A 23,850-nucleotide genomic window follows, 5' to 3' on the forward strand; every position below is an offset into this window, starting at 1 on the left:
CCTGTGAACGGAGGGTTGCATGGACTCTGCCTGTTGCACTTCAAACCTACACACACAGCCAAACCTACACACGCACACACACACAAACAAACACACAACCCCATAGACACACCCACACAGAGCAACAAAACAAACACGTTGCACACATTCAAACCCACTTGACCTGAGGGACCTCACATCACAGGGCGAGTGTTTTTAACGTGTGTATGTGTGTACGTGTGTGTGTGTGCACGCAGCCCCCACATGGGCCCCCCCCCACACAGGGCCCCCACAGCGTCTGTTCTGAGAGCCTCTTTTCCCCCCCTCCCTCTGCAGGAGCTGGAGAGCCTGTGAGGGACTCGTAGCTTCGCTCTAGTCGAAGCGTTTGAGAAGGAAAAAAAAATCGGAGTAATAACTGTTACAGAAAAATAAAAACTTAAAAGGATAATATGGGTAAAAATTGCGTGTTTTGAACTAAATTAACAAATAAACAATGTAAAACAACCGTGTGAAGGCTGGTCCTGTGTTCTTTGAGACTGTTCTTTGAAGCATCCATGTTATGTTCATTATTTACATACACACACACACACACACACATATATACACAGGGGCATGCATTTCTACAGTATATACACATACATGCATGCATGTAGATATGCACACACGCCAACACACGCATGTGTAGATATACACACACGCATGCAAGCATGTATACACACCCACACACACACACACGCATGCATGTATAGGGTTAGGGTTATAGGGTTATTAATGTTTAAATACCCACGCATGCGTATACACGCTCGTACACACACACACACACACACACACACACACACACACACACACACACACACACAAACACACAAAAATAGAATCCTGAGACATTTTCGTTTTGTATATAACTGTATTTACATAGTTACAAAATGTATACATTAGATTGGTCGAGTGTCACTTCCAACCTAATCTATATTCTACCCTATCGTAGAAAAAGGATAATTGTCAACGCATTCGAAAGCACAATAAAAATAAAATTAGAACTTATAAATGTGAAATGACTTAATAAAAATCCAAATGATAAAAGTAAAAAAAGTTAATAAATAAAACCTTCTTCAGTCGTGGTCGGGCTTTTTCCCGATGGCAGGAAGCAGCTTCTGCCCGATGAACGGCACGTTGAGCTCGATGCCCGACCCGTCCACTGTGGGTCTGTCCCCCAGCAGCGGGAGCCCGCGGGGGTGGTGGGGGTGGGGGTGGGGCCCCCCAGAGGCCGGGGCGGCCCCCTTCGACGACACCCGAGACGCCACGCCGGAAGGGCGTCGCCCCGAGTCTATCCTCCTGACCTTCGACCTCAGCTCCACGGGCCGGGGACCAGCGAGGGAGTGGACCTGCGTCGTCAGCAGCGAGCGGGCAGCCCAGAATAACGTAAAAATTACGTTACAAACATCCAGAGTGTGTTAGTACTTGCTTAGTACTAACCATGTACTAACAATTAACTCAGTTATTTTAAAGTCAACTTGTAGTAGTTATGTTAAGCAATGGTGCTCATGTTTAGGTATTATTGTGTTAATACATCATTATAATATCAATGCCTACATTATTTAACAGGGTTGGAGTTAGGGTTACCCATAACCCTTACCAACAAACCCTAACCCCCTTTGCTCACGCTAAACAATATTGCTCATTACTGCATTAACTAATGTTAATTAATGATTCATTCCTGTACCCTTATTGTGAAGAATGCCTCTCTCTCTACACATACTGGAGACTGTAGATACTATACTGTGTGCACAGTGCAGGGGGCGTACCCTGTGTGTGTCCGGGCGGCTGAGGAGGACGTTGAAGACGAAGACGAAGAGCGCGGGCAGCGCTGCGGTCACGCCGGCCAGCAACGCCGTCAGCCACACCAGGGGGTTGGCAAAGGCGTTCTCAGAGACCCCTGTGGAGCGGTACACACAGAGTAGGGAGGACCCCCCCCCCCTCCCGCCATCAGCGAGGGTTGAGGTATAGACAGAGAAACCGGCGGCATGTGTCTCAGGAGGTAGAGCGGGTTGGCTGGTAACCGGAAGGTTGCTAGTTCCATCCCCGGCTCCACCTGTCGCCTGCCATGGTTGACACCGGCGTGGGAGAGTGAATGTGTGCATGAATGGGTGAATGTGAGGCCATATTGTAAAGCGCTTTGAGTGGCCGCTGCCTAGAAAAGCACTATATAAATGCAGTCTGTTTACCATTTTAACAGGAGGGTGGATATGAATGAAACCAAAGATCACGAGCCAAGACTGCAATGGAGGGGAGGGGGGAGAAGTACCACAGAAAGTACTTATTTTGTAAGATATACAATACATAAATATGCTAGTGTATGGGATATGGGGTTTGTACCATACATTTGATGGGGGTTACTAATGGTCTTGTGTATATGATTATATATTAAGGATTGTACGAGGCGTACCGACGAAGAAGTAGTCGGCGGGGGCGAGCTGGAAGAGCCGCGGCTGCTGGGTGATCCTCGTCACGATGAAGAAGAAGCCGAACGCGATGCACAGGAAGACGGCGTTGAACACCGTCCAGTGGCGGGTGAGGAGCAACAACTGAACAGGCGCACACACACAGACACACAGACACACACACACACACACACACACACACACACACACACACACACACACACACACACACACACACACACACACACACACACACACACACACACCAGCACGGGGAACAGAGACGTTCAAAAGCACCCCAACACACAGAATGGGTTTGAGGTTGAAAATAGTAAGCCTCATGTTGTAGTATAAAACAGATCAGAAATAATAGGGCTTTGATAGTGGAGAGGAACGGACGACACTGCATGTCATTGTGTGCGTGTGTGTTTGTGTATGAGAGTGTGTGTGTGCGTGTGTGAGGGCTTTAATAGTGGGAAGGACCTTTCTACGTTCAACTGTATTCATTCCGTATTCATTCCGTAATTGTGATTCAGGAACAAAGTATGAGCCCATCTCATGAATCGTCAACGCTCTACAATCCACCGATGAACAACCCAACAAAACCCCGGGGACTGACCTCGGCGTCCACGCAGAAGATGTCCGCCATGCTGACGGTGACGGCCAGGGTCTGGTAGTCCAGGGGCGAGTCGTGGAACACGCCGTAGGGGATGAAGAAGAGCACCAGCGACGAGAAGAGGGTCTGCGCCAGCATGGCGGCGATGGTGAGCGGGTTGAAGAGGCGGTTCAGCGGGCCGGGCCGGTACAGGCCGGGACTCTTCAGGCTGCTCTCTGCGCTCACGTCCTGAGGAGCGGGAATCACAGGAGTTATACTCAACACACAAATACAGAACCCCAACATAATACTAATCATCACCATCAAATCTAAATATAATAAATACTTTTTTGCCATGAGTGCTTTTAAGGCCCAATCCCATTTCTACCCCTTACCCCCTCCCCTTACCCCTTCACAACAAGGGGGAGGGGAAGGGCTAAGGGGGAGAAATGGGATTGGGCCTTAAGAGTCAGGGTGTGTTGTATGATGTGGGCCTGTGGCTGTGAAGCCATGTGAGACATTAAAACGTGATTAAGGAACTTTACATAAAAGGAGGTTGAAATGAATCGGCTCTCACCTGCTCGAAGAAAGCGTACAACTGGATGGGGATGGAGGTGTACAGCGAGGTGTACATGGCAATGAACCAGTTCTCATACATCGACTGCGGCAAAAGGAACACAAGAGTTCATGTTTATGGGATGTTTTGGCGGATGAATGAAAGGTAACAGTGAGCATTAGGAGCCTTGGTGGTGGAGGACGGGGCCGAACCTGAGCGCTGAAGCCGTTGAAGAAACCGAACCAGATGTTGACCAGCGCGAAGTTGCAGGTCTTGTGGATGAAGAAGAGCACGAAGAAGGTGATGCGGCGGTACGACCAGCGGCCGTGGACCAATAGGAGACGCTGTAGGAATCTGAACTGGGCCAATGAGAAGTCTGCGTTCTGCACCGCCTGGCCCCCCTCGACGCCTGCGATCCCCACGCCGATATGAGCAGCTGGCGGAGGGAAACAGGAAGTCAAAGGAAACGTGAGGCGAAGGCGGAGTCAACCCAAAACCGAGATCTGACGGTATTTATGAGCATCGACCAATCAGCCTCCTCCTCACTCTTGATCATGTTGACGTCGTTGGCGCCGTCGCCGATGGCCATGGTGATGGAGCTGGAGTACTTCCTGATCAGCGTGACGATGTCCGCCTTCTGTCCCGGCGTCACGCGGCAGCACAATACCGACTGGCACTGGGCGGCCAGCCCTATCAGCTTGGCCCCCATGCCTGGCTCCTGGACAAACTCTGCCTGGCGCGCGAGAGACACGACAGAGTGAGCAAAACGAAGAAACTACCAAAAAATACAACTAAGCCTGTAAGTCGCTTCGGATAAAAGCATCTACTTAGACCAGATGTAAATATTCTCTCTCTCTGACCGATATACATCTACATAGGGCCTAAAAAAAAAAAAGTTTGGTTCTTTCAAAATTTTTTATTTTTTTATTTAATTTTTTCCAGCGGCAGCGAATGATAGGTAGGTTGTTTTCATTTAAAAACGAGAAAATTCACTCATCCTTGTGCAGAATGAAGAGGTGCTGTACCAAAACGTAATTATAGTTTGCATTAAAAAAATAAAAAATAAAGTTTTTTTTTATTTTTTTATAAAGCTCATAAAATAATTTGGGTCGCACATAAATTGACAGGGTCGGTCGGAAACCGGAACCAAACAAAACATTTTTTTAGGCCTAGAGGAGTATTTATGGCTGAGACGTCTACCAGCTCGGGTCCAGAGATCACTAGAGCCGTCTTGGCCCTGGCCGTCTTCATGTTGACGCACCAGGCGTTCCCCTGTCTGGACGAGGACGCGCTGTAGCCCGGGTCCGCAGACCGGAGGACCTCTCTGCAGGGACGGACGGACAGAGATCAGAGGGTGTGTTGTGTGTGTGTTTCATTAATTGTGCGTGTGTATATTATGCGTGTGTTAATTGCGTGTGTGTGTATGTGTGTCTCTGCGTGTGTGTGTGAGTGTCTCTGTGTCTGTGTGTGTGTGTCTGTCTGTGTGTGTCTGTGTGTGTGTGCACGTGCGTGTGTGCGTGCGTGTGCGTGTATCACCTCAGTTCCTGCCCTCCTAGCAAGCATGTATCAGGATCCAGCAGTTTGGAGAAGTATCCGATGTTCACTGCAGTCTCTGAAAGGGGGAGCAGAGACGGGGGAGGTGTGGGAACGTGAGCGAGGGAAACAAGAAGACTTTGTTTGCTCAGACATGCGAGACTTCCTCTATATAAAGCACGGCAGGCGAGACATCCGAGCTTCCTCTTTGACTCGAAAACTCACAATACCTGTTTTGTCCCCTGTGAGCACCCATATTTTGAGGCCCGCCTCTCTGAGCAACGCGATGGTGTCGGGCACGCCCTCCTGCAGCCGGTCCTCGATGGCTGTTGCCCCTAGCAACTGCACAGAGGGACACCACAGGGTCACAGACGTCCTCGCTGCATAGGAGGTGTATCGTATTTTTTATCTATTTAGTCATTCAGCAGAGACTTGGTGATAAGGTGGGATTGGGGTTATGGGGCTTCCTCTAATTTGCTTTCGGGGATCGGGGATTTCAACAGCTAACCGTTAATCGGCTAACTGCAGAGAGTAATACAATTTTTTTAGCTTTTTTTATTTTATGAAAAATGTTCACATTCAAGATGGAGGACAAAACACAGCACTAACATGAACAACAGGAAAAACACAAAGAGGAAACATACATGAGGTCGGGGGATGTTTCTTATTTAAAATATAATATGTGAACATAATATATTCACATAAGAAACATACTATGAAACCGCAGAGAATATCTTAGACCGGTTACTCATGTCGGTCCATCGGTTCATTTGCACATGAACCCACCAGCAGCTGGCTCTCCATGTCGCCGTGGAGCGCTTCCAGTACCGCGTCACGCTCGCCGGTCGCCATGGTTGCAGCGTCGGTCAGGACCTTACTCCAGCATTCCCACAGTTCCTCGGGAACGCACCGGACCGCCACGCACAGCGTCCTCAGACACGTCTGGGCGAACGACTGGGACACAAACGACGTTGATGTTATTACATTATCTTGTGGATGAGCCGTCTGGCTCCTTATCCGGGCTGATGATGTTTGCCAACGTATGCATGGCTGTGGTGGATGGGAGGATGGCGCTGTCAGACCGACGTCTACGTGGGAACGCGACTGTGAGGACAACAGCCAGTGGTTAGCTTGTTTAATCGTCAGTAGGGCTTTTACATCGGAATGCATCATGGGATTTTATTATTCCATTTTGTGCTGCCGAGAGAGGAAGCTAAAAGCATAACCTATGCTTGTCAAAAAAGTGGCATGCCATGTCTCGCATGAGAAACCCTGTGGCACGCTGTATGCACACAAAGCACGTAATGTACAAGACCTATCATAAACATGATCACTCAGTTATTAGGAAAGGTTAGTACAAATGGCCCAAACCAGAAGATGCCCAACATATCAATCTTTAATAAAAGGCTAGATCTTAACCCCTATATGATCTCCCTGTTTGAGTGGATAAAAGCCCCATTAGGCCCAGTCAGAGCCTGGCTCATCCCGTGGGAGGCGGTCTCTCTCCGTGCTCTACGGCTCACCTCCAGGGCTCTCTCGGTGCTCTCCAGGCAGGGACAGCCGGCCTGCAGCCTCTCCAGGATCACCATGTCAGCCCCCTTACAGTACAGCTTTAGACCCCCCTCTGGGTCCCTCACTGACACACACACACACACACACACACACACACACACACACACACACACACACACACACACACACACACACACACACACACACACACACACACACACACACACACACACACACACACACACACACACCCCTAGTTAAACATCTCCTCCTGCACACCAAGCCAGGAGAAACACATGGTACGATCACCATAATGTATTCCTCCTCCAATAGCACTCCAGAGGAGGACGGGGTTACGTGGGTGGGTGGGGGGGGGGGGTAGGAACGGTCAGTAAGCAAAACCAGGGGTCAAAGGTGAGATGAGATTCTCCTGTGGGCGGACCCAATCAGCGACGCACAGAGAGGTACGTAACAGACTAATCAGTTTCAGAGTGAACGCTGGGAGCCCTCCGAATTAGCATTAGCGTTAGCGTGACGTGGGTGTGGGGGCGGGGTTCACCCACCCAGGATGGACATGCGTCTCCTCTGGCTGGTGAACTCCAGCGTGGCCAGCAGCTGGTACTCCCGGGTGACCCCCAGCTCCAGCAAGGTCAGGTTGTCCCGTCTCCTGGAGTGGAAGACCCAGCCCAGGTCGCGGGCCGCCCCCACCAGAGCCTCTTCGTCGGGGGAGGAGGCCTTGTACAGCAGGGCACCTACGGTAACACCACACCACACGGTGCATAGACACAAGAGACGCTGGACAAGACAGAAACACTGAAGTACACAAGCGCAGACACACTGTTTCAGTGTGAAAACCCAGTGAAAGTGTTCTTTCACCGGGTTTCAGTCAAATTCACACACACACACACACACACACACACACACACACACACACACACACACACACACACACACACACACACACACACACACACACACACACACACACACACACACACACACACACACACACACACACGGTGACGTGAGCCCACCTGTGCCAGAGATGCGGGGCCAATGTCGCTGTGAACACAAACCTTTGCTCTGCTCCGGCATGACGGTGTGACACAGGGCCAGGGCGGTGAAGAACTCGCTGACGATCGGACACTGCCGGGCCCTCAGCAACTGCACCAGCTCAGGGGCCCACATGGACAGCTGCCCGCTGGCGAATGGGTTCCAGCTCAGGTCCATTTGCTGTGGACACACATGGAAATAGACGCTGCGGGGAGCTATGCAAATAGCCATAGGAACCACAGTGGCTCACTGAAACAGAGAATGTTTCCATGTTGTTGTGTTTCTGCGACGGACAGGCAAAATAGTATTGTTTTAGGACGAAGGGGGGCCGTGTGAAGAGGAAGGGAGGATGTTTCTCTGGAACGAGGATGTAGTGCAATGAGGATCATTACCTGCGTTTCCTCGACGGAAATTGACGCATCACCTACAGCAAACACAAAAACAGCAACTTAATCTCCAGGTCTCAAAGAGTGGATGGACAGGAATATTATAAACAAAAGCACCATTGTTGTATCTAGCCCATAGAACAACAACTGACTCGCTGACTTTAGAAAGAGTTTAGAGAGTATCAGATTATGCCTCAGTTTGTGGATTTAGCAAGTTTTGCAACGCTCCGATCGAATAGACATTTCTGATCATGCAAATATAGGGAGACAGTAGGCCTCTTGGGAGGATGGTTCTATCCTACATGATTAAGCAGAGTAGATGGAAGGGCACTTTATTCTGTTTTTGTGTTTTCTATTATGTTTTTGTAATCTGTTTACCCCATTGAGAAATAAATAATTCTATACACACACATACATACAAATATATATATATATATATATTAAATATTACAAAAACACACTAAAGTCCCCTTCCTTTGCGCCCACAGAAGGAGCGAGGCTGGGGTCAGAGGGCCGAGTGGAGCTAGCCTGCTAGGGCGGCGTCGTACCGTAGACGCGGCCCGCGATGCAGCACTGCCTGAACAGCAGGTGGTTCTGCGTCAGGGTGCCCGTCTTGTCGCTCAGCAGGTGGCCCACCTGGCCCAGCTGCTCGTTCAGGGAGGTGTTGCGGGCGCGGGCCGGGCTGTCCTTCTTCTCCCAGCGCATCTCCACGTCCCAGTTGATGAACAGACTGTGCAGCACATGGATCACATCGAACCTGGAGGGGGGAAACAGCCACGATATCGACACGCTGTGTGGTATTATAGTGCGCGTGAGTTAATATTAGTGTGTGTGTGTGTAATTAATATTAGTGTGTGTGTGTAGTTAATATTAGTGTGTGTTTGTATGTATGTACTGTATGTATGTGTGCGTGCGTGCGTGCATGCAGTTAGTATTAGTGTGTGTGTGTGTGTGTGTGTGTGTGTGTGTGTGTGTGTGTGTGTGTGTGTGTGTGTGTGTGTGTGTGTGTGTGTGTGTGTGTGTGTGTGTGTGTGTGGGGTTAGTATTAGTGTGTCTGTGTGTCTTGGACGTACGAGATGTAGAGGGCCATGGGGATGAGGGGGTTCAGCACGATGATGTAGCTCCAGAAGGTGAGGAAGGCAGAGTAGACGGGGTCTCCGTTCACCGTGAGCGCCGACAGAGCCGGGATGAACCGGGACACCTGGCTCTCGAACGCACCGTGACCCACCGCCATGAGGAGAGACGTCAGCAGGACGAACGCAAAGATCTGGAGAGGCACGGCCACGTGGACACAGGGTCGGATATAGAAAGAGTATAAATATAAACTAGGGGTGGGCAAGTTAACGCGTTAATTACGTGTTAACGCCATCACTTTTTAACGTGATAAATATAAATTGACGCATTAACGCATGTTCTCTTATTTATTTATTTTTACTTTGATTTTGAAAGGTTTTGCACGCGGAGTGTCAACATTCATATCAGAAATCATTTTTGGTTTTAGTTCCACTCACGTTACATTAAATTATACTTGCAGTAAGAGACTTTTCCCAAATCTGTGGCGCTAATTATATGAATTTAATTACACTTAGCAACTTTTGGTTTACAATTATATTATTTAACTAACTGCTTTATAAATAAAGTTGCCTTGCCTTGCCTAACTGTTTACAATTCCCAAATCTGTGGTGTTCCGTAAATTTCCTATTCAACCCACACTGAGTGAGTCAATACAACTCCCTTGAGATCACTTGGTCTACTTTTCGCATATTAAGTACATTTGGTATCAATGACAATGTGTCTTTCCATTTGATAATCTCACTTTTTTTAAAAAATGTAAAAAAGAATTGTGAAAGAAAGTGTGATTAATCGCGAGTTAACTCGCCAATACCATGCGATTAATCGCTATTAAAACGTTGAATCTTTCCCCAGCCCTAATACAATCACATCATCCCTCCCGTCATCCCACGCTGTGCTGGGTGCCAACTAACCCCGATCACCATCTTGTTCAGCAGCCGGTCCACGTGGGTGGACTTCACCCTCAGCTTGCCACAGCTCCTCAGGATCTTAGTGTCTGCACCTGGTGGCACACAGGACACCACCGACACCATCGCATGAGACCGAGGTACAACCGACAGCATCGCATGAGACCACGGTACAACCGACAGCATCGCATGAGACCACGGTACAACCGACAGCATCGCATGAGACCACGGTACAACCGACACCATCGCATGAGACCACGGTACAACCGACACCATCGCATGAGACCACGGTACAACCGACAACATCGCATGAGACCAAGGTACAACCGACACCATCGCGTGAGACCACGGTACAACCGACACCATCGCATGAGACCGAGGTACAACCGACAACATCGCATGAGACCACGGTACAACCGACACCATCGCATGAGACCACGGTACAACCGGAACCATCGCATGAAACCACGGTACAACCGACACCATCGCGTGAGACCACGGTACAACCGACACCATCGCGTGAGACCACGGTACAACCGACACCATCGCGTGAGACCACGGTACAACCGACACCATCGCGTGAGACCACGGTACAACCGACACCATCGCGTGAGACCACGGTACAACCGACACCATCGCGTGAGACCACGGTACAACCGACAACATCGCATGAGACCACGGTACAACCGACACCATCGCATGAGACCACGGTACAACCGACACCATCGCATGAGACCACGGTACAACCGACACCATCGCGTGAGACCACGGTACAACCGACACCATCGCGTGAGACCACGGTACAACCGACACCATCGTGTGAGACCACGGTACAACCGACACCATCGCATGAGACCACGGTACAACCGACACCATCGCATGAGACCACGGTACAACCGACACCATCGCATGAGACCACGGTACAACAGACACCATCGCATGAGACCACGGTACAACCGACACCATCGCATGAGACCACGGTACAACCGACACCATCGCATGAGACCACGGTACAACCGACACCATCGCGTGAGACCACGGTACAACCGACACCATCGTGTGAGACCACGGTACAACCGACACCATCGTGTGAGACCACGGTACAACCGACACCATCGCATGAGACCACCGCGCCCACTACCACTGGGGGAGGGACGGCCCACTTCTGCCGCCCTTGAGGGGGGGAATCCGTCCAGAGAACTCCAAGAGGTTGTTGGGTGTCTGACCATGACCTCTGACCTCAGAGGGGAGTAGGGGGAGGGGTGGGGGTTATTCATTAGATGATTTCCCTATGGAAATCAATGAAGTGCTCTTTTGTCTTATGCCGGGATTTGGTGTAAATCCTCTGCAAGCTACTGAGAGATTCCAAACACCTCCCCCCCCCCCCCCCCCCCTACCCCCCTACCCCAACCCCCACATCCATCATCTGCAGCAGAACTCACTTAAACCCTGGCGAATAACATGGCGTCCTTGATGGTAATGAATAAAATGGCTCATTATTAATTATCTGTGTGTCGTGTGAGGTAGAAATCCTCCAAAAACTGAATTTTGAACAGTAGCTGCATTACAACACTTCATGGCGGTCTGTTTATATCGGCATCACACCTTTACCATTTCTACACAAACAATATTGGGGCCAGTGAGACTACCTGAGAATAGGCAGGATACGATTATCTTCAGATCTTAATGCAATAGTCAACCTTGGTCATGAGCAGTTCAAAACAGGATGTGTGATCAGGGTTCGAGTTATAGGGCTGAACTAGGGGTCATGCCAATACATAGTTTCCAATGAATGGCATAAAAGCCATCTCTGCATGTAGTTGATCTATTGATCGGCTTTACCAGAACTGAAAGGGTCATCATGGTGGAATACATGACACAGATCCAGTAATATTGGATCAATGAACACTTAAAATACACGGGCAGAGAATGTCTGTGGCGGCCAATTAGGAACTTAGGATGCCTTTACAGGAGACCGCAGAGGCGGGAATAGGTGATGTCCTTCATTAGTATAATTTATAGAATGAATAATCGGTCTTATAAATATGCAGCTGAAGTAGGTAGAGGATGAACGAGAAAAGCGTCCTTCGGGTCTGTCTGGATTTCCTCTTTGGGGACTATAAATTGCTATATATCTAATGTGACCTAAAATGTTCCTCATTTTGCATACCTTAGGTTCCCAGGCAGACAGGATGAAATTGATCCCCTTACACTCCCCACTTTGTACTATAGGCCGACAGGATCCCTTTGTAGCCTCTCACGATTTGAAGGTGTTAACATTGATGGGGAGATTTGATCAGCCTCCACGCCCTAACCCTACGACAGCTACCATCACCCCATATTAGTATGAACAGGAATGTATTTCAGAATTAACAAAAGATATACAGAGATAATAATAACAACTTCTGCGTTGTAAATCCTGCTGCCACAACCCTGGACCGTGTTAACATCAGAAAAATACGTAGATTGTACAACGCTTTTTGAACTACATTGTATCTAGATTTTAAAACGAATCTGTTTACACAAAGGGCCCTATGTATAGCCTATGTATACGTAGGGGAAGTTTACCAGAGATCTCATCGCATCACATCACTTGCTACAGGTTTCGTACAAGACATCGCCTCCGCAAGAGAGTCCATCTAGACGAGAACCTGTCAATCTAGCCTTCCTGTATTGTAAACCATCTCTAGATGTACACTCTGTATATATTCAACCGTTCCTATCTGTTAAGAAAACTTCTCTCTGCATCACTATCTCACGGACCGTTTTCAATACACAATTTGATAAGAGATTTAAAGTTTAATTCACGTTGAACAGGTCGAACGATCATGTTGCTTGAGGCCAGGATCTGTCAGTGAAAATTGGTGAACAGAAACTGGGCAGTTTACTTCGTAGTAATCTTAAAAAAAAAAAAGAACCTCTACGACACCGTGTAGACTGGCCACTGTAGCAATACACTTAAAGAAATCGAACTCTGAAAGATTTATCCAGTCAGTCGAATGACATTCTCTTGGTCGGAATACCTCCGGAACGAAAAAGGAAAACAGGCTTGACTCTGCCTCGTTCAATTCCTGGTTTCCGGCCCTGGCTCTGCTCCATTTCACCCTCAGAAGTTGAGCCAACACACTAGGCTTGCTGTTTCTGAGGTGAGGTTCCGATGTGACCCCCACGCCGTACCTGCGTATATCATCAGGCCGTAGGCGACCTGCGTGTTGCGCAGCACGGTTCCTCGGAGCAGGATGTGGTCGTTGTTCAGCACGTGATCCTCTCCGTGCCATCGCAGGTGGCCCCTGAAGGCGTAGAGGCGGTTGTTGGGGCGCTCGCACCACACCACCCCTGTACGTACGGCAGGGCAGGGGGCAGGGGGCAGAGGTTGTCATGGTGAACGACCCGTCGACAATGAAAGGATCTTTGTAACACGTCAGCCAACAGGACGGGTGGGGGAAGGGGGAGGGGGGAGGAGGAAGGGGTAAGGCGTAGAAATGGGATTGGGCCAAACAATCCGGTTTGAATAACACTTTCCAATAAATTGGAATAATAGCATGGAAAGTGCAAGACTACAAACAACATACCATCAAAGTCAGCAAGGCTTTTCTCAGAGGGCTCACTGGTCAGCTCGTTGTGTGTGATGGACAGGGCTTGTTTGTACTTCAGGTTGGTCTCTCTGTGGACAATACACATTCACACATCATTTTTTATCATTTATTTTTTTCTAAGTGCAAAACCCTGCCCATATTATCATCGTTTTGGCTGCCGTCGCATTTCCTTCAATCTTTTTGATGTCGATGTGTGTGTTAACCCCAAGTGGCTACGCTAAGTAGCTACGTGATGCTACATGGTACCCGTCGATATCCGCAGTCTCCACATAGCATAGGCTGTACTCTTCTGAGCTGCAGAGAAGCAGGAGGTCCGCCTAGCATCAGGGGGAAATACAAGCGAGAGAGAACGTGTAATTATAAAACACCATTGATCCAGCTAAGTGATTTAGTCCAGTATTGAAAAGGGCCATTCAAAATGGCACTCTCTAGTAAGAAGTAATTCAAATGAATAATGCAACTTGAATCCCCCTTCGTACAGTATTTGAGTCGAAGCGGTCTGTGTTTCAGGTTAAGTTACTGGGAAGAACTAATCGAGAACCAAGAACTACTGGGTAGAAATGACCCAGTTACAGTGTTTTGTGAGCGAGAAGGTACGAGGTTTAGGAAGTATGCTCACAGGGACGGGCTGGTCTTTGTGGATCCGCACCACGTCTCCCACGCAGAGGTCTTTCCACTGCACTGTGCAGAAGCTTGACATGACAGGGAGAAGAAAGAACACATTCTGGAGAGAGTATCCACAGCCTTGCTCTGTTAAACAGACACCGCGTTGGTCAACGGGGTGAAATGGGATTGGAACACAAAGCCAATATTTGTTATATATTATTTTCTGGGGTCCTGGCTGATAATTATATTTCATTAAAAAAGGTATTAGTGATTTTAATATGAATGGATTGACGCAAAAAGTCTACTGCAAGGGCGGCCCTTGTAGTTCTTCCCTGAATGTGCCAACTCCGGCGTTACCGGTTCTCCCCCCAGCATGCAAAGCGGTGTGGGGACAGAGAACCAGAGGCCGAGTGGTAGGTGTGACAGAGAGACAGTCAGGCCCCCCGAGGCCTGAGAAGCACTAACAACACCCCCTCCGCCGCTACAATACCAAAGCTTCTGTGACACATTATAACGCGGGGAATGACACAGCGCTTTTTCAGCCGGTATCCAAGGGAGACCGTCTGGGGATTGGCTCATTCACACTTCATTAGAGCTTCATTAAGGACGTGTTTCCCGGGCAGTGGCTGTGGGGAGGAGTGCTGGTAGCAGAGCGCCTTTCCCCTCACCTCGTCGAGTCGAGCACGTCGCTGGCCCGGGAGTTGATCTGGGAGTCACTCTTCCTCCGGGCCTGGGTGGGGGGTGGTGGATAAGGGGACGGGGATTGATAAACAAAGACAGTGTATACATCTAAAAAATAAAAGAGAGAGAGTGAGAGTGAGAGCGAGAGAGAGTGATAAAGGGAGGAAGGCAAGAAGCAAGTGTAAGTGGGGGTGAGGACGGCCGTGAAAGGTTGAGCAGGAGAAGGGAGAGGATGGGGAATGCCATTATGGGGCTCTGCAGTGACACCCGCGGGGAGATTTACGCCCCCCCACTAAATGATTAGTCAATAGAGAGGGGTCAAGCAAGCGCTTCAGCCAGAGCTGTTAACGACCGTAACTCAGTGGTGCACTTAACCAGAGAACTCTCCATGCAAAGCGACACACACACACACACACACACACACACACACACACACACACACACACACACACACACACACACACACACACACACACACACACACACACACACACACACACACACACACCTAAAAGGAAAAGCTTTAATGATGGGAGAGAAAATGAATGCTACTAGGATGACTGGTTCATCAATGAGAGGACGAGGAGTCAATGAGGACAATGGAGGAGGAAAGGAACCAAGGAAAGGAATCAGGAACGAGAGTGTGAGTACATGTAGAACGCGGATGCATGTTCAGACATACGTGTCTGGATATTCATACAAAACACACACACGTAAACAAACGCACACATGTACACAAACGCACACACACCACATGAAGTGGGAGTCTCACCAGGTCGGTGGCCAAGTCCTTCAGCCCTCGGACGGTCAAGACCAGGATGAGCGGGATGGCGTTGGTGTACCAGCGGAGTGAGGCGATGGCGGGAATCGCCTGTAAACAGTTAGCGACACTTAGGAACGCCTCAGCTCAGGAGGTAGAGCAGGTTGACTTGTGTCCTAGCGCGTGTCGAGGTGTCCCTGAGCAAGACACATCATCCTAACTGCTCCTGACGAGCCGGCTGTCGCCTTGCATTGCTGACTCCGCCGTCAATGTGTGTATTAACTAGTGCTGTCAGTTAAACGCGTTATTAACGGCGTTAACGCAAAACAATTTTAACGGTGTTAATTTTTTTATCGCGCGATTAACGCAATTTCTTTTTTTTTTTCTTTGGTTCAAAACAAAGAAGCAGTAGCCTGACTGCTCTGTTCAAGGCATTATGTTTGTATGTTCATCGTTTAATTGCACTATAGGCATTTTTTTTGTATCGTCCTGTTTTGATCAGTATATGACAATGTTGTTATCAATAAAAAAACATTTGCACAAGGCAAGCCGATGCACTTCTCCATGTTGATAAGAGCATTAAAATGAGAACAATTAATGGGACAAAGAAATCAAGGGATATTTAGCATAGAAAAAAAATTGTGACATTAATGCGATTAATTGCAATTAAATATATTAATCGCTTGACAGCACTAGTATTAACCGTTGTAAGTCGCCTTGGATAAAAGCATCTGCTAAATGCCCTGAAATGTAAAATTTGACGGTGAATGCAAAGACAACACACACATCGGAAACTAAGATGGAAAGGCCACTAGGATGGAGATGATGATCATGATATCATGGAAGAGAAAAGCAACGTGATTGGTAACCCGGTTGAACAATTGATTCATATGAAATAATTATAGTAGTCCAAACCATTTCATGTTTTCATTTTTCTGTGTCAAATGCCCAAAGGTAGACTTCATTGAAATGCAAGCATGATTTTTGTGACATGAATAAGTGTTTTATTTGTGAGTGGAACCTGATGCACTCTGACCCTTGACATTGAAGTTCTGTTTCGAATTCAGCGAAAACACCCACAGACAACACTACGATGTAGACATAACCACAGCGTACACCTGTTCACTTTCAGAAGAGAAAAGCATGAGTGGTAAGAGGAAGTAGAGTACAAGAGGAAGTAAAGAGAGCGGAGACAAAGAGTAAAAAGGGCCCCCCTCCATCAAACAAGTCCCAGCCAGGTGAGCCTCAAAGTGGGGGCCCTCCCCAACACACACACTCTTATCAGTCTCTCATATTATCCTTCCATCAGGGGAATGTCTATGGAATGGACAGAGAGGCTTGATTCCTTATTTTGTTTAGCTGTTATAAACAGAGCTTATATTTCTATATTATAAAATGCTCATTAAATGTTTGTGATATATATGCATAGGCCTATTAAACATTAGAACGCGTGTTTCTCTGGGTCTCATTCACTTTCTTTCATCGACTTAAGCAAAATACTTGGGGTGTGCAACATAGTTTACTTTGACTGGCTTATCATAGTTCAAATATTAGAAGCCAACGACAACAGGGTTATTTATACTCTTTTTTTACTCAGAGAGACTATCTAAAGCAGAAACTCGGACACTGCTGTGGTTATGGAATGTGGGTTGCCTCTTTGAGTTTGTCAACAATACAGGAAACACAACTCACAAGTAATGGAGAAGAGTTAACAGTTTGTAAGGTATAAATTAGAGTCCAGGCGGTAATCATTCACTGGTCATTGTCCGTGTCTATTGTGTTGTCGCCAAGGCATCAAGGATAAACAAGGGCAGGTGTATATGTAACCAGCCTTGTTGCTTTCTTCTGGAAACACCTTGTAGAGTTTACCTTATTCCCCTGGCCGCCCCACTGGTCTCACCTGCATCACCACGATGAGGAGGTAGTAGATGTTGGCAACACGGTGGAACTGCTCAAACAGCGTCAGGGGCAGGAAGGTCAGCAGGGAGTACTTATAGCTGCGCACAGTGTTGTCCTGGCAACCCGGCAGTTGGTCCGGGTTCCAGGGAAGAGAAAGAATGGCTTCATTGGGGTAGGCCGTGAGAGAGAGGGTTAGAGAGAGATGAAGAGATACAACAGAGAGAGACGGAGAGAGAAAGAACGATACAGAGAGGGAGATGGAAGAGAAGAAGAGAAAAAAGAGAAACGTTCAGAGAAATAGATAGAAGGAGATGGAAACATACAGAGAGGTACACATAAGGAGAGGAATACAGAATTATAGACAGACACAGAGAGAGAGAGAGAGAGAGAGAGAGAGAGAGAGAGAGAGAGAGAGAGAGAGAGAGAGAGAGAGAGAGAGAGAGAGAGAGAGAGAGAGAGAGAGAGAGAGAGAGAGAGAGAGAGAGAGAGAGAGAGAGAGAGATACAGAATCACAGACAGACACAGACAGAGAGAGAGATACAGAATCACAGACAGAGAAATACAGAATTACAGACAGACACACAGAGACAGAGACAGAGAGAGAGGGGGTTGCACAAGGGAGAGAGGAGATGTCCCAATTAAGCAGTTCCTGGGTCCCTGAGCGTGCCAACTAGTCTAGTGGGTCAGGTTACCATGTCCGCCGAGAGCCTTACCGCGTACTGGCCCCAGCGGAAGCACAGGAAGGACCTCCGGCGGCCGCGGGCATAGCGCTGGCGGCAGTTGGCCCTCACCTCCCAGGTCAGCTCTGTCAGACAGAGGCCCCAGGTCAGAGGCAGTGGCTCCCGACAGATATACGCCATCACATGTTGAACACAGTGACTTGTGAAATGGGCAGTATAACCGTCTGGTCTTTCTGTTTGTACATTGTCCAATGGGATTAGTTACAAAGTGTTTTCAGGTTGTTTTTTTGTGTGCGCGGTCACACTGAGTATGTGACTTCTAGAAGAAAAAATAATAATAATCTAGCGTCAAAGTAAACACTGTTACTGATGAAATATGCAGTATAACGGGTCATTCTGTCCTAACATATTACATTGAATAATAATAATAAAAACAGCTGAAACTGGATCATGCTGCATGGATTGCAGGTTCACATTACTGTGTTGGATCTGCCTAACCCAGACGCGCCCGACATGACGTCACTTACCGCTCTGTATAGGTAAGCGTTATTATCCTTAAAGGGGACATAACACCACCAGGTGTGAGTGTGATTAGCCTTACAAGCAGTTTCGAAAATCTGCCCCATATGACATCACTAGTGGGCGTGTCCACCTAGATGTATGCTGACACTATCGAAATGGCTTCTAAGGTTAATCACACTCACACCTGGTGGTATAATATGTCCCCTTTAAGAATATAAGAATAAGAATCGACTCTTACTTAATCTCCAGGCTCTTTTTCTATGTTGACCCATTGAGAGGGTGAATTGGTCTTATTCCAACACAAGTAAGCCCAAATAGACAAAATCAACAATATCAAAAGTTTCCATTCTGCGTTTACACTTCACATGACTCACTGTGGTCATAAAAGATCCCAGGACACTTATCGAAAAGAGTAGGGGTTTCCCCGGTCGGTGTCCTGGCCCAACCAGGCTCATTCAATCTGGCCCCCCTAATCATCTTCCTGTACAGTTGGCTGACTCATCAACTCCCTCAGTCTGCACCTCAAGCTGGTGTGTGGTGGGCGTTCTGGTGCAGATTGGCTGCCGTGCATCACCCAGGTGGGTGCTACACACTGGTGGTGGTGAGTAAGCCCCCCCCCTTCTGTAAACGTCTTTGGGTCATTGAAAAGCGCTATATAAATATACTGATTTATTATTATTACATTCTTAAGGCCAGCGGAATCCCATGGTGAGGATGATGACCGGTTATCAGGAGCAGTGTGGACGTTGTATTGCTTCGACCCGCCGATGGGAATGGACCGGCTCAATAAGCAATACGTTACATGTGTGTTCAGTTGACAGTCGCGTCATACACAGACATTAATACAACCGGGAACTGAGCACTTCAATGAGTTACAGAGAAGAAGGCTAATGTTGCGCTCAAATCAATTATTAAAAAAAACTGTGACACTAACCGTAGCAACTTATGAAATGATGCACAGCGATCAGAATTCAGATTGCTCTTCGCACAACTCAAACCATTCACACAGAACCGCAATCTAGACACGCGCCTCAGTCTGAGCATGTGCAGTGTCATGTAAACGCATAATGGAAACTCGTGGATCTGTTTGCTGTTAATACTTACGGTAAGCTACCGACCCCGGGAAGTTCGTATGCTCTATATAGGAGACGCTAAACTCTCAAAGCTGAACGTAGCTGCAAGTGTGAACGGTATAAATCACTTGCGCTCCCTGCAATGTTATCCCAGTAATTAAAGGGGAACTACAGTGGAAGGTTCGTACAGTCATCATTGGCTCACCAACTGCCCAATGTAGGTTGCAAATTCACTGCCAGAGGGGGCGAGTTGAATATGATTTGCTGATTTACATCTCGGCATGTCAAGCAATTAATCAGTCGTGTTAGTAAACTAGTCAAACAGAAAGTTCCCTCAGGCTCCAGTAGAAGCACACAAGTGAAAGAAGGGATGGCTGTTGAACATATCATCATCAGAGCAAATATGAAGCTACGTACCCAGGTCTGCCTTCGTATTGTCCCCAATCGCCATGACGTCCGCCACAGAGAAGACGATTATACAAACCTAAGGACAAAAACATAGAGGTGTGTGTGTGTGTGTGTGTGTGTGTGTGTGTGTGTGTGTGTGTGTGTGTGTGTGTGTGTGTGTGTGGTGTGTGTGTGTCTGTGTCTGTGTCTGTGTATTTGTACGTGAGTAAGTGTGTGAGTGGTCCACGAGTATTGTACTCATTAATTGATGTCAGGTTATCATGTGAACCACCAGTTAACTACACAGTTCACGAAATCTTGAGCAACTAAATCCCCTCTGGGTAGAAATATAAGCAAGTAAATAGACTGCAGGCACACCATCGCAAATCCAGCTAAATGTTTCATAAATTAACAAGCAGACATGAATTCCAGCCGAACAGGACGGGCTGTTCAGAGTAAACAACGACATTCAAACCTTCTGCTCACCTGAGATCCTGCGAGGGCCGGGTCTACTGCACCCGTGCATCCGCGTCCACCAGGTTACACACCCGAGGTACGAGCTGCATGTCAACACTGAGCACAGACGCACATTAACCTCTTTACATCACTCACTCGCTCACACACACAGACACGCACCTGGCCTGGGCTCCCTCCGACCCTGCCCTTCAGTGGCTTCCTCCGTGAGGCCACACCCCAAACACACCTTTCCTCCCCCTGGAGGAGATGGTCCCTTGGGGAGATTAGCAATGGAACAAAGTACACATGTCACGAAAAACACTGTTTCTATCCTCCAGGATCTTTCGGAGGGAGGTGGGCCATGATATACAAATCCAATATATACAAATCTGATTAAAGCATTCATATATTATCAATTGAGTGTTGATACATTTGAATAAAGGCAATGCTTCAGACCTCTGTATTTTTCTTATGCCTCTCATGACATCTGCTGGACGTCATCATCCATTGCACGAACACATCAGAGAAAAAGGACCAACGCAAGAAGAAGAAAACAATTCTGTGAATTGATGTCAGCTGCCTGCTCGGTTCAATTCCGACGTAATGTGGTTTTATGTTACCTTGTCTGTTTTATTTCCGGATGCGAGTATGGTATGGGTCCACACCCAGACCGGCCCCATAGCAATTCCTGACGAGGCGTGCGTGTGCGGGAGAGTGAGAGTGCGTTTGTAGGTATGTGTGCATGCATGTGGGTCTCCATATCTTTGACAATCTTTGGGTATCTATTTCTACAGCTAGGTTGGGCAGCAGGAGGGCGGTTTGACAGAAGGATACCTAGTGCTTTTTCTATGGTGGTTGCTATCCGATGATAAGGACAACCAACCGGCCAGGGTTCTCCACCACAGTTTAACTGTGTCAGTTGCCAAACCTCACCCATGTTTATACTTAGTTTATACTATGCCGTTTTACTTTTTGACTTTTCATCCTTGTCTAGAGGATAAATCTGCTCTGACAATTTTTTAATTACGGGAATTAGTTTCTTCATTAAATTCAGCTGCACTCTTGAACCATACGGCATACATCCGTGTTGCGGAGTGAAACCAAGTTCTTAATATTATTCAGCGTGTTTCTGTACGAGGCAACACATAAGCTAAACATAAGACCCGAACAAGTCAACTCACGGGAAAGCAAAGCAACAACTTCAAAGTGTGATACAAATACAATGTTAATTTGTTTTGAGATTAAGGAAGTCATTATGCATGTCTGTCATTTCTAAATGTTTCTTATTTTAAGTTATAAAGACAATATACATCACAACAGATGAACGCAAAGTGTTTTATCTAGGAAGCCATTGAGGATTCAGACCACTGTGGTATCATTGGCACATAGTTTATAACTAAACATGAGCACACAACACAACATTTCTACAAAGAGAACTACAAATCCTGCAGAAATTGTATTGGTAGATTAAATGTTTAATGTCATACATCTGTTCTAATGAAACAGATGTATGACATTAAAAACAGCTGATTTGATAATTCTTTGCTTGACATTTAAATAACTGTATTCTATATGATGTGTTATTAATGGGATCCCTGCTACGAACCCAAAGTGAATAAAAGTGTGATTATCGAATAAACGTTAACATGAATTGACTTGTCCATGATGACACACTCTTCAACGAGAACTGAAACCTTTCGGGGAGCTGCGTGCTCAAAAAAGAACACAAGAATGAAAAGATAAAACCTAATATCTATCTTTTCTTTCTGTTATTTTTTGAGCCATTACGACCATATCCGCTTCTCCTCTCTGAGGTGTGAACTTCACACACACACACACACACACACACACACACACACACACACACACACACACACACACACACACACACACACACACACACACACACACACACACACACACACACACACACACACACACACACACACGATGCCGCTTTCTCATGGTTGGTATCTCACAGGATCTGTGGTAACCTCTCGTCACACTTCTGTCCCTCTCTCTGAGTGTGAGGAGTTGCTGTGTGTACGTGTGCATGAGGAACACCAGAAGCTGTTTTCACACCACTGTGAGGACATCACAGCGTCCCACGCACACTGACCATCCTGACCCCTGAAAGGGCCCATTGGATGACGCGCACACGGTACAGCTTGTGTTGGACTTCCTGAACAATGGTTACCAACTAGGCACCCACCACAACGCAATCATTCACTGTGTCAGGGTTTCATGTGAGAAAAGTGTATTGAAGTCTGTTGTAAGCTTGCAGAGGAGTTCTCTTATTACTTCAGATCAAAGCCTAATGTAAAGCGAATCTGGGTTGGTTATGTATGGTTGTGTGTGTGGTTGTGTGCCTGTGTGCCTGTGTGATGTGTGATGTGTGATGTGTGTGTGTGTGATAAGGACAACTATTTACTGCTTAATCAAGTGTGAATCGTTTGTTTAGTGATTGGCAGGGATGCAATCTCAAAGTGGGGCATTAACTTTAAAAAACACAGAAAAATGGGTTTGATTTAAGTATTATCATCAAGGGAAAGCATTCTTGTTGCCTTCTTCTGCATACGTTAGGGTAGGCCTACTTCTGTTTGAGTCCCTTTGGGTACTTTACCTGATGATGGTTAACTTTCGTTGAGTTTAGCACACAAACAGCATTGATTCACCACAACGCATTGCATGGAAATAAAACACATATAGGGTGTACAGGGTGCACCTTATTGTGGTGTACAGAGGATGTGGTGTTTAACACAATGAACAAAATGGTGGCTGTAACATCTATCACGAGATTCACATTAGGCAAAAAGATTATGCTAAAACCAAACCCATAATGCCTCAGTCAGAGAATATAATGTTATTATGTGTGATAATACATAGGCATATTTTGAATTCATTCATAATAAATTGTTTTATTTTCTCTTGTCATCAAGAGATTCAATTTATGTATTACTAATAAATCCTTCACAGAAATGTGAAAGATAACAGACAATTAAATGCAATAGGCAATTTCGTGGTTACTTGATAAACAAATATTTTAACATTTCTGAAGGGTAATTGCTTATATAATTTGTTTTTTTCGCTTCGTCTAATAGTGCCTTCAATACGAATATATATGCGAATATATCTCTATTGGGGTATCAAAATGCC

The 23,850-nt window shown here is 47.0% G+C and overlaps 1 protein-coding gene across 2 annotated transcripts; it reads right to left on the reverse strand.

Moving 5' to 3' along the window:
• Positions 1-866: 866 nt before the first annotated feature.
• Positions 867-23,537, reverse strand: atp8b3 (ATPase phospholipid transporting 8B3). Of its 2 annotated transcripts, XM_030373165.1 has the most exons (29): positions 21,151-23,537; positions 20,725-20,968; positions 20,269-20,335; positions 18,290-18,381; positions 17,578-17,691; positions 15,690-15,788; positions 14,905-14,966; positions 14,250-14,322; positions 13,877-13,947; positions 13,607-13,698; positions 13,212-13,370; positions 10,041-10,129; positions 9,129-9,322; positions 8,604-8,812; positions 8,062-8,093; positions 7,693-7,849; positions 7,180-7,368; positions 6,628-6,740; positions 5,891-6,058; positions 5,335-5,446; positions 5,108-5,183; positions 4,772-4,895; positions 4,118-4,304; positions 3,784-4,007; positions 3,593-3,676; positions 3,040-3,264; positions 2,426-2,564; positions 1,785-1,915; positions 867-1,364 (listed from the first exon to the last, which is right to left on the reverse strand). In XM_030373165.1, exons 3-29 carry the CDS (start codon positions 20,300-20,302, stop codon positions 1,092-1,094), a joined length of 3,522 nt encoding a protein of 1,173 aa, XP_030229025.1. In that variant the 5' UTR covers positions 20,303-20,335; positions 20,725-20,968; positions 21,151-23,537; the 3' UTR covers positions 867-1,091. The 2 variants fall into 2 exon arrangements, with proteins under 2 accessions (XP_030229025.1, XP_030229026.1); XM_030373166.1 differs by lacking the exon at positions 21,151-23,537 and having other exon boundaries at positions 20,725-21,023.
• Positions 23,538-23,850: the final 313 nt, after the last annotated feature.

The sequence above is a fragment of the Gadus morhua genome, chromosome 12 (genome assembly GCF_902167405.1).
Source record: "Gadus morhua chromosome 12, gadMor3.0, whole genome shotgun sequence".
In the NCBI taxonomy this organism is placed as follows: domain Eukaryota; kingdom Metazoa; phylum Chordata; class Actinopteri; order Gadiformes; family Gadidae; genus Gadus; species Gadus morhua.

What these genes read in the sequence shown, in the direction of transcription:
- atp8b3 (XM_030373165.1), bottom strand. Translation starts at nt 20,302, where the DNA reads ATGGCGATTGGGGACAATACGAAGGCAGACCTGG. An exon ending in GACGTGCTCGACTCGACGAG is followed by an intron (nt 14,323 to 14,904) that starts GTGAGGGGAAAG and finishes TGTCATGTCAAG; the next exon opens with CTTCTGCACAGTGCAGTGGA. An exon ending in CGCCGACTACTTCTTCGTCG is followed by an intron (nt 1,916 to 2,425) that starts GTACGCCTCGTA and finishes ACCGCTCCACAG; the next exon opens with GGGTCTCTGAGAACGCCTTT.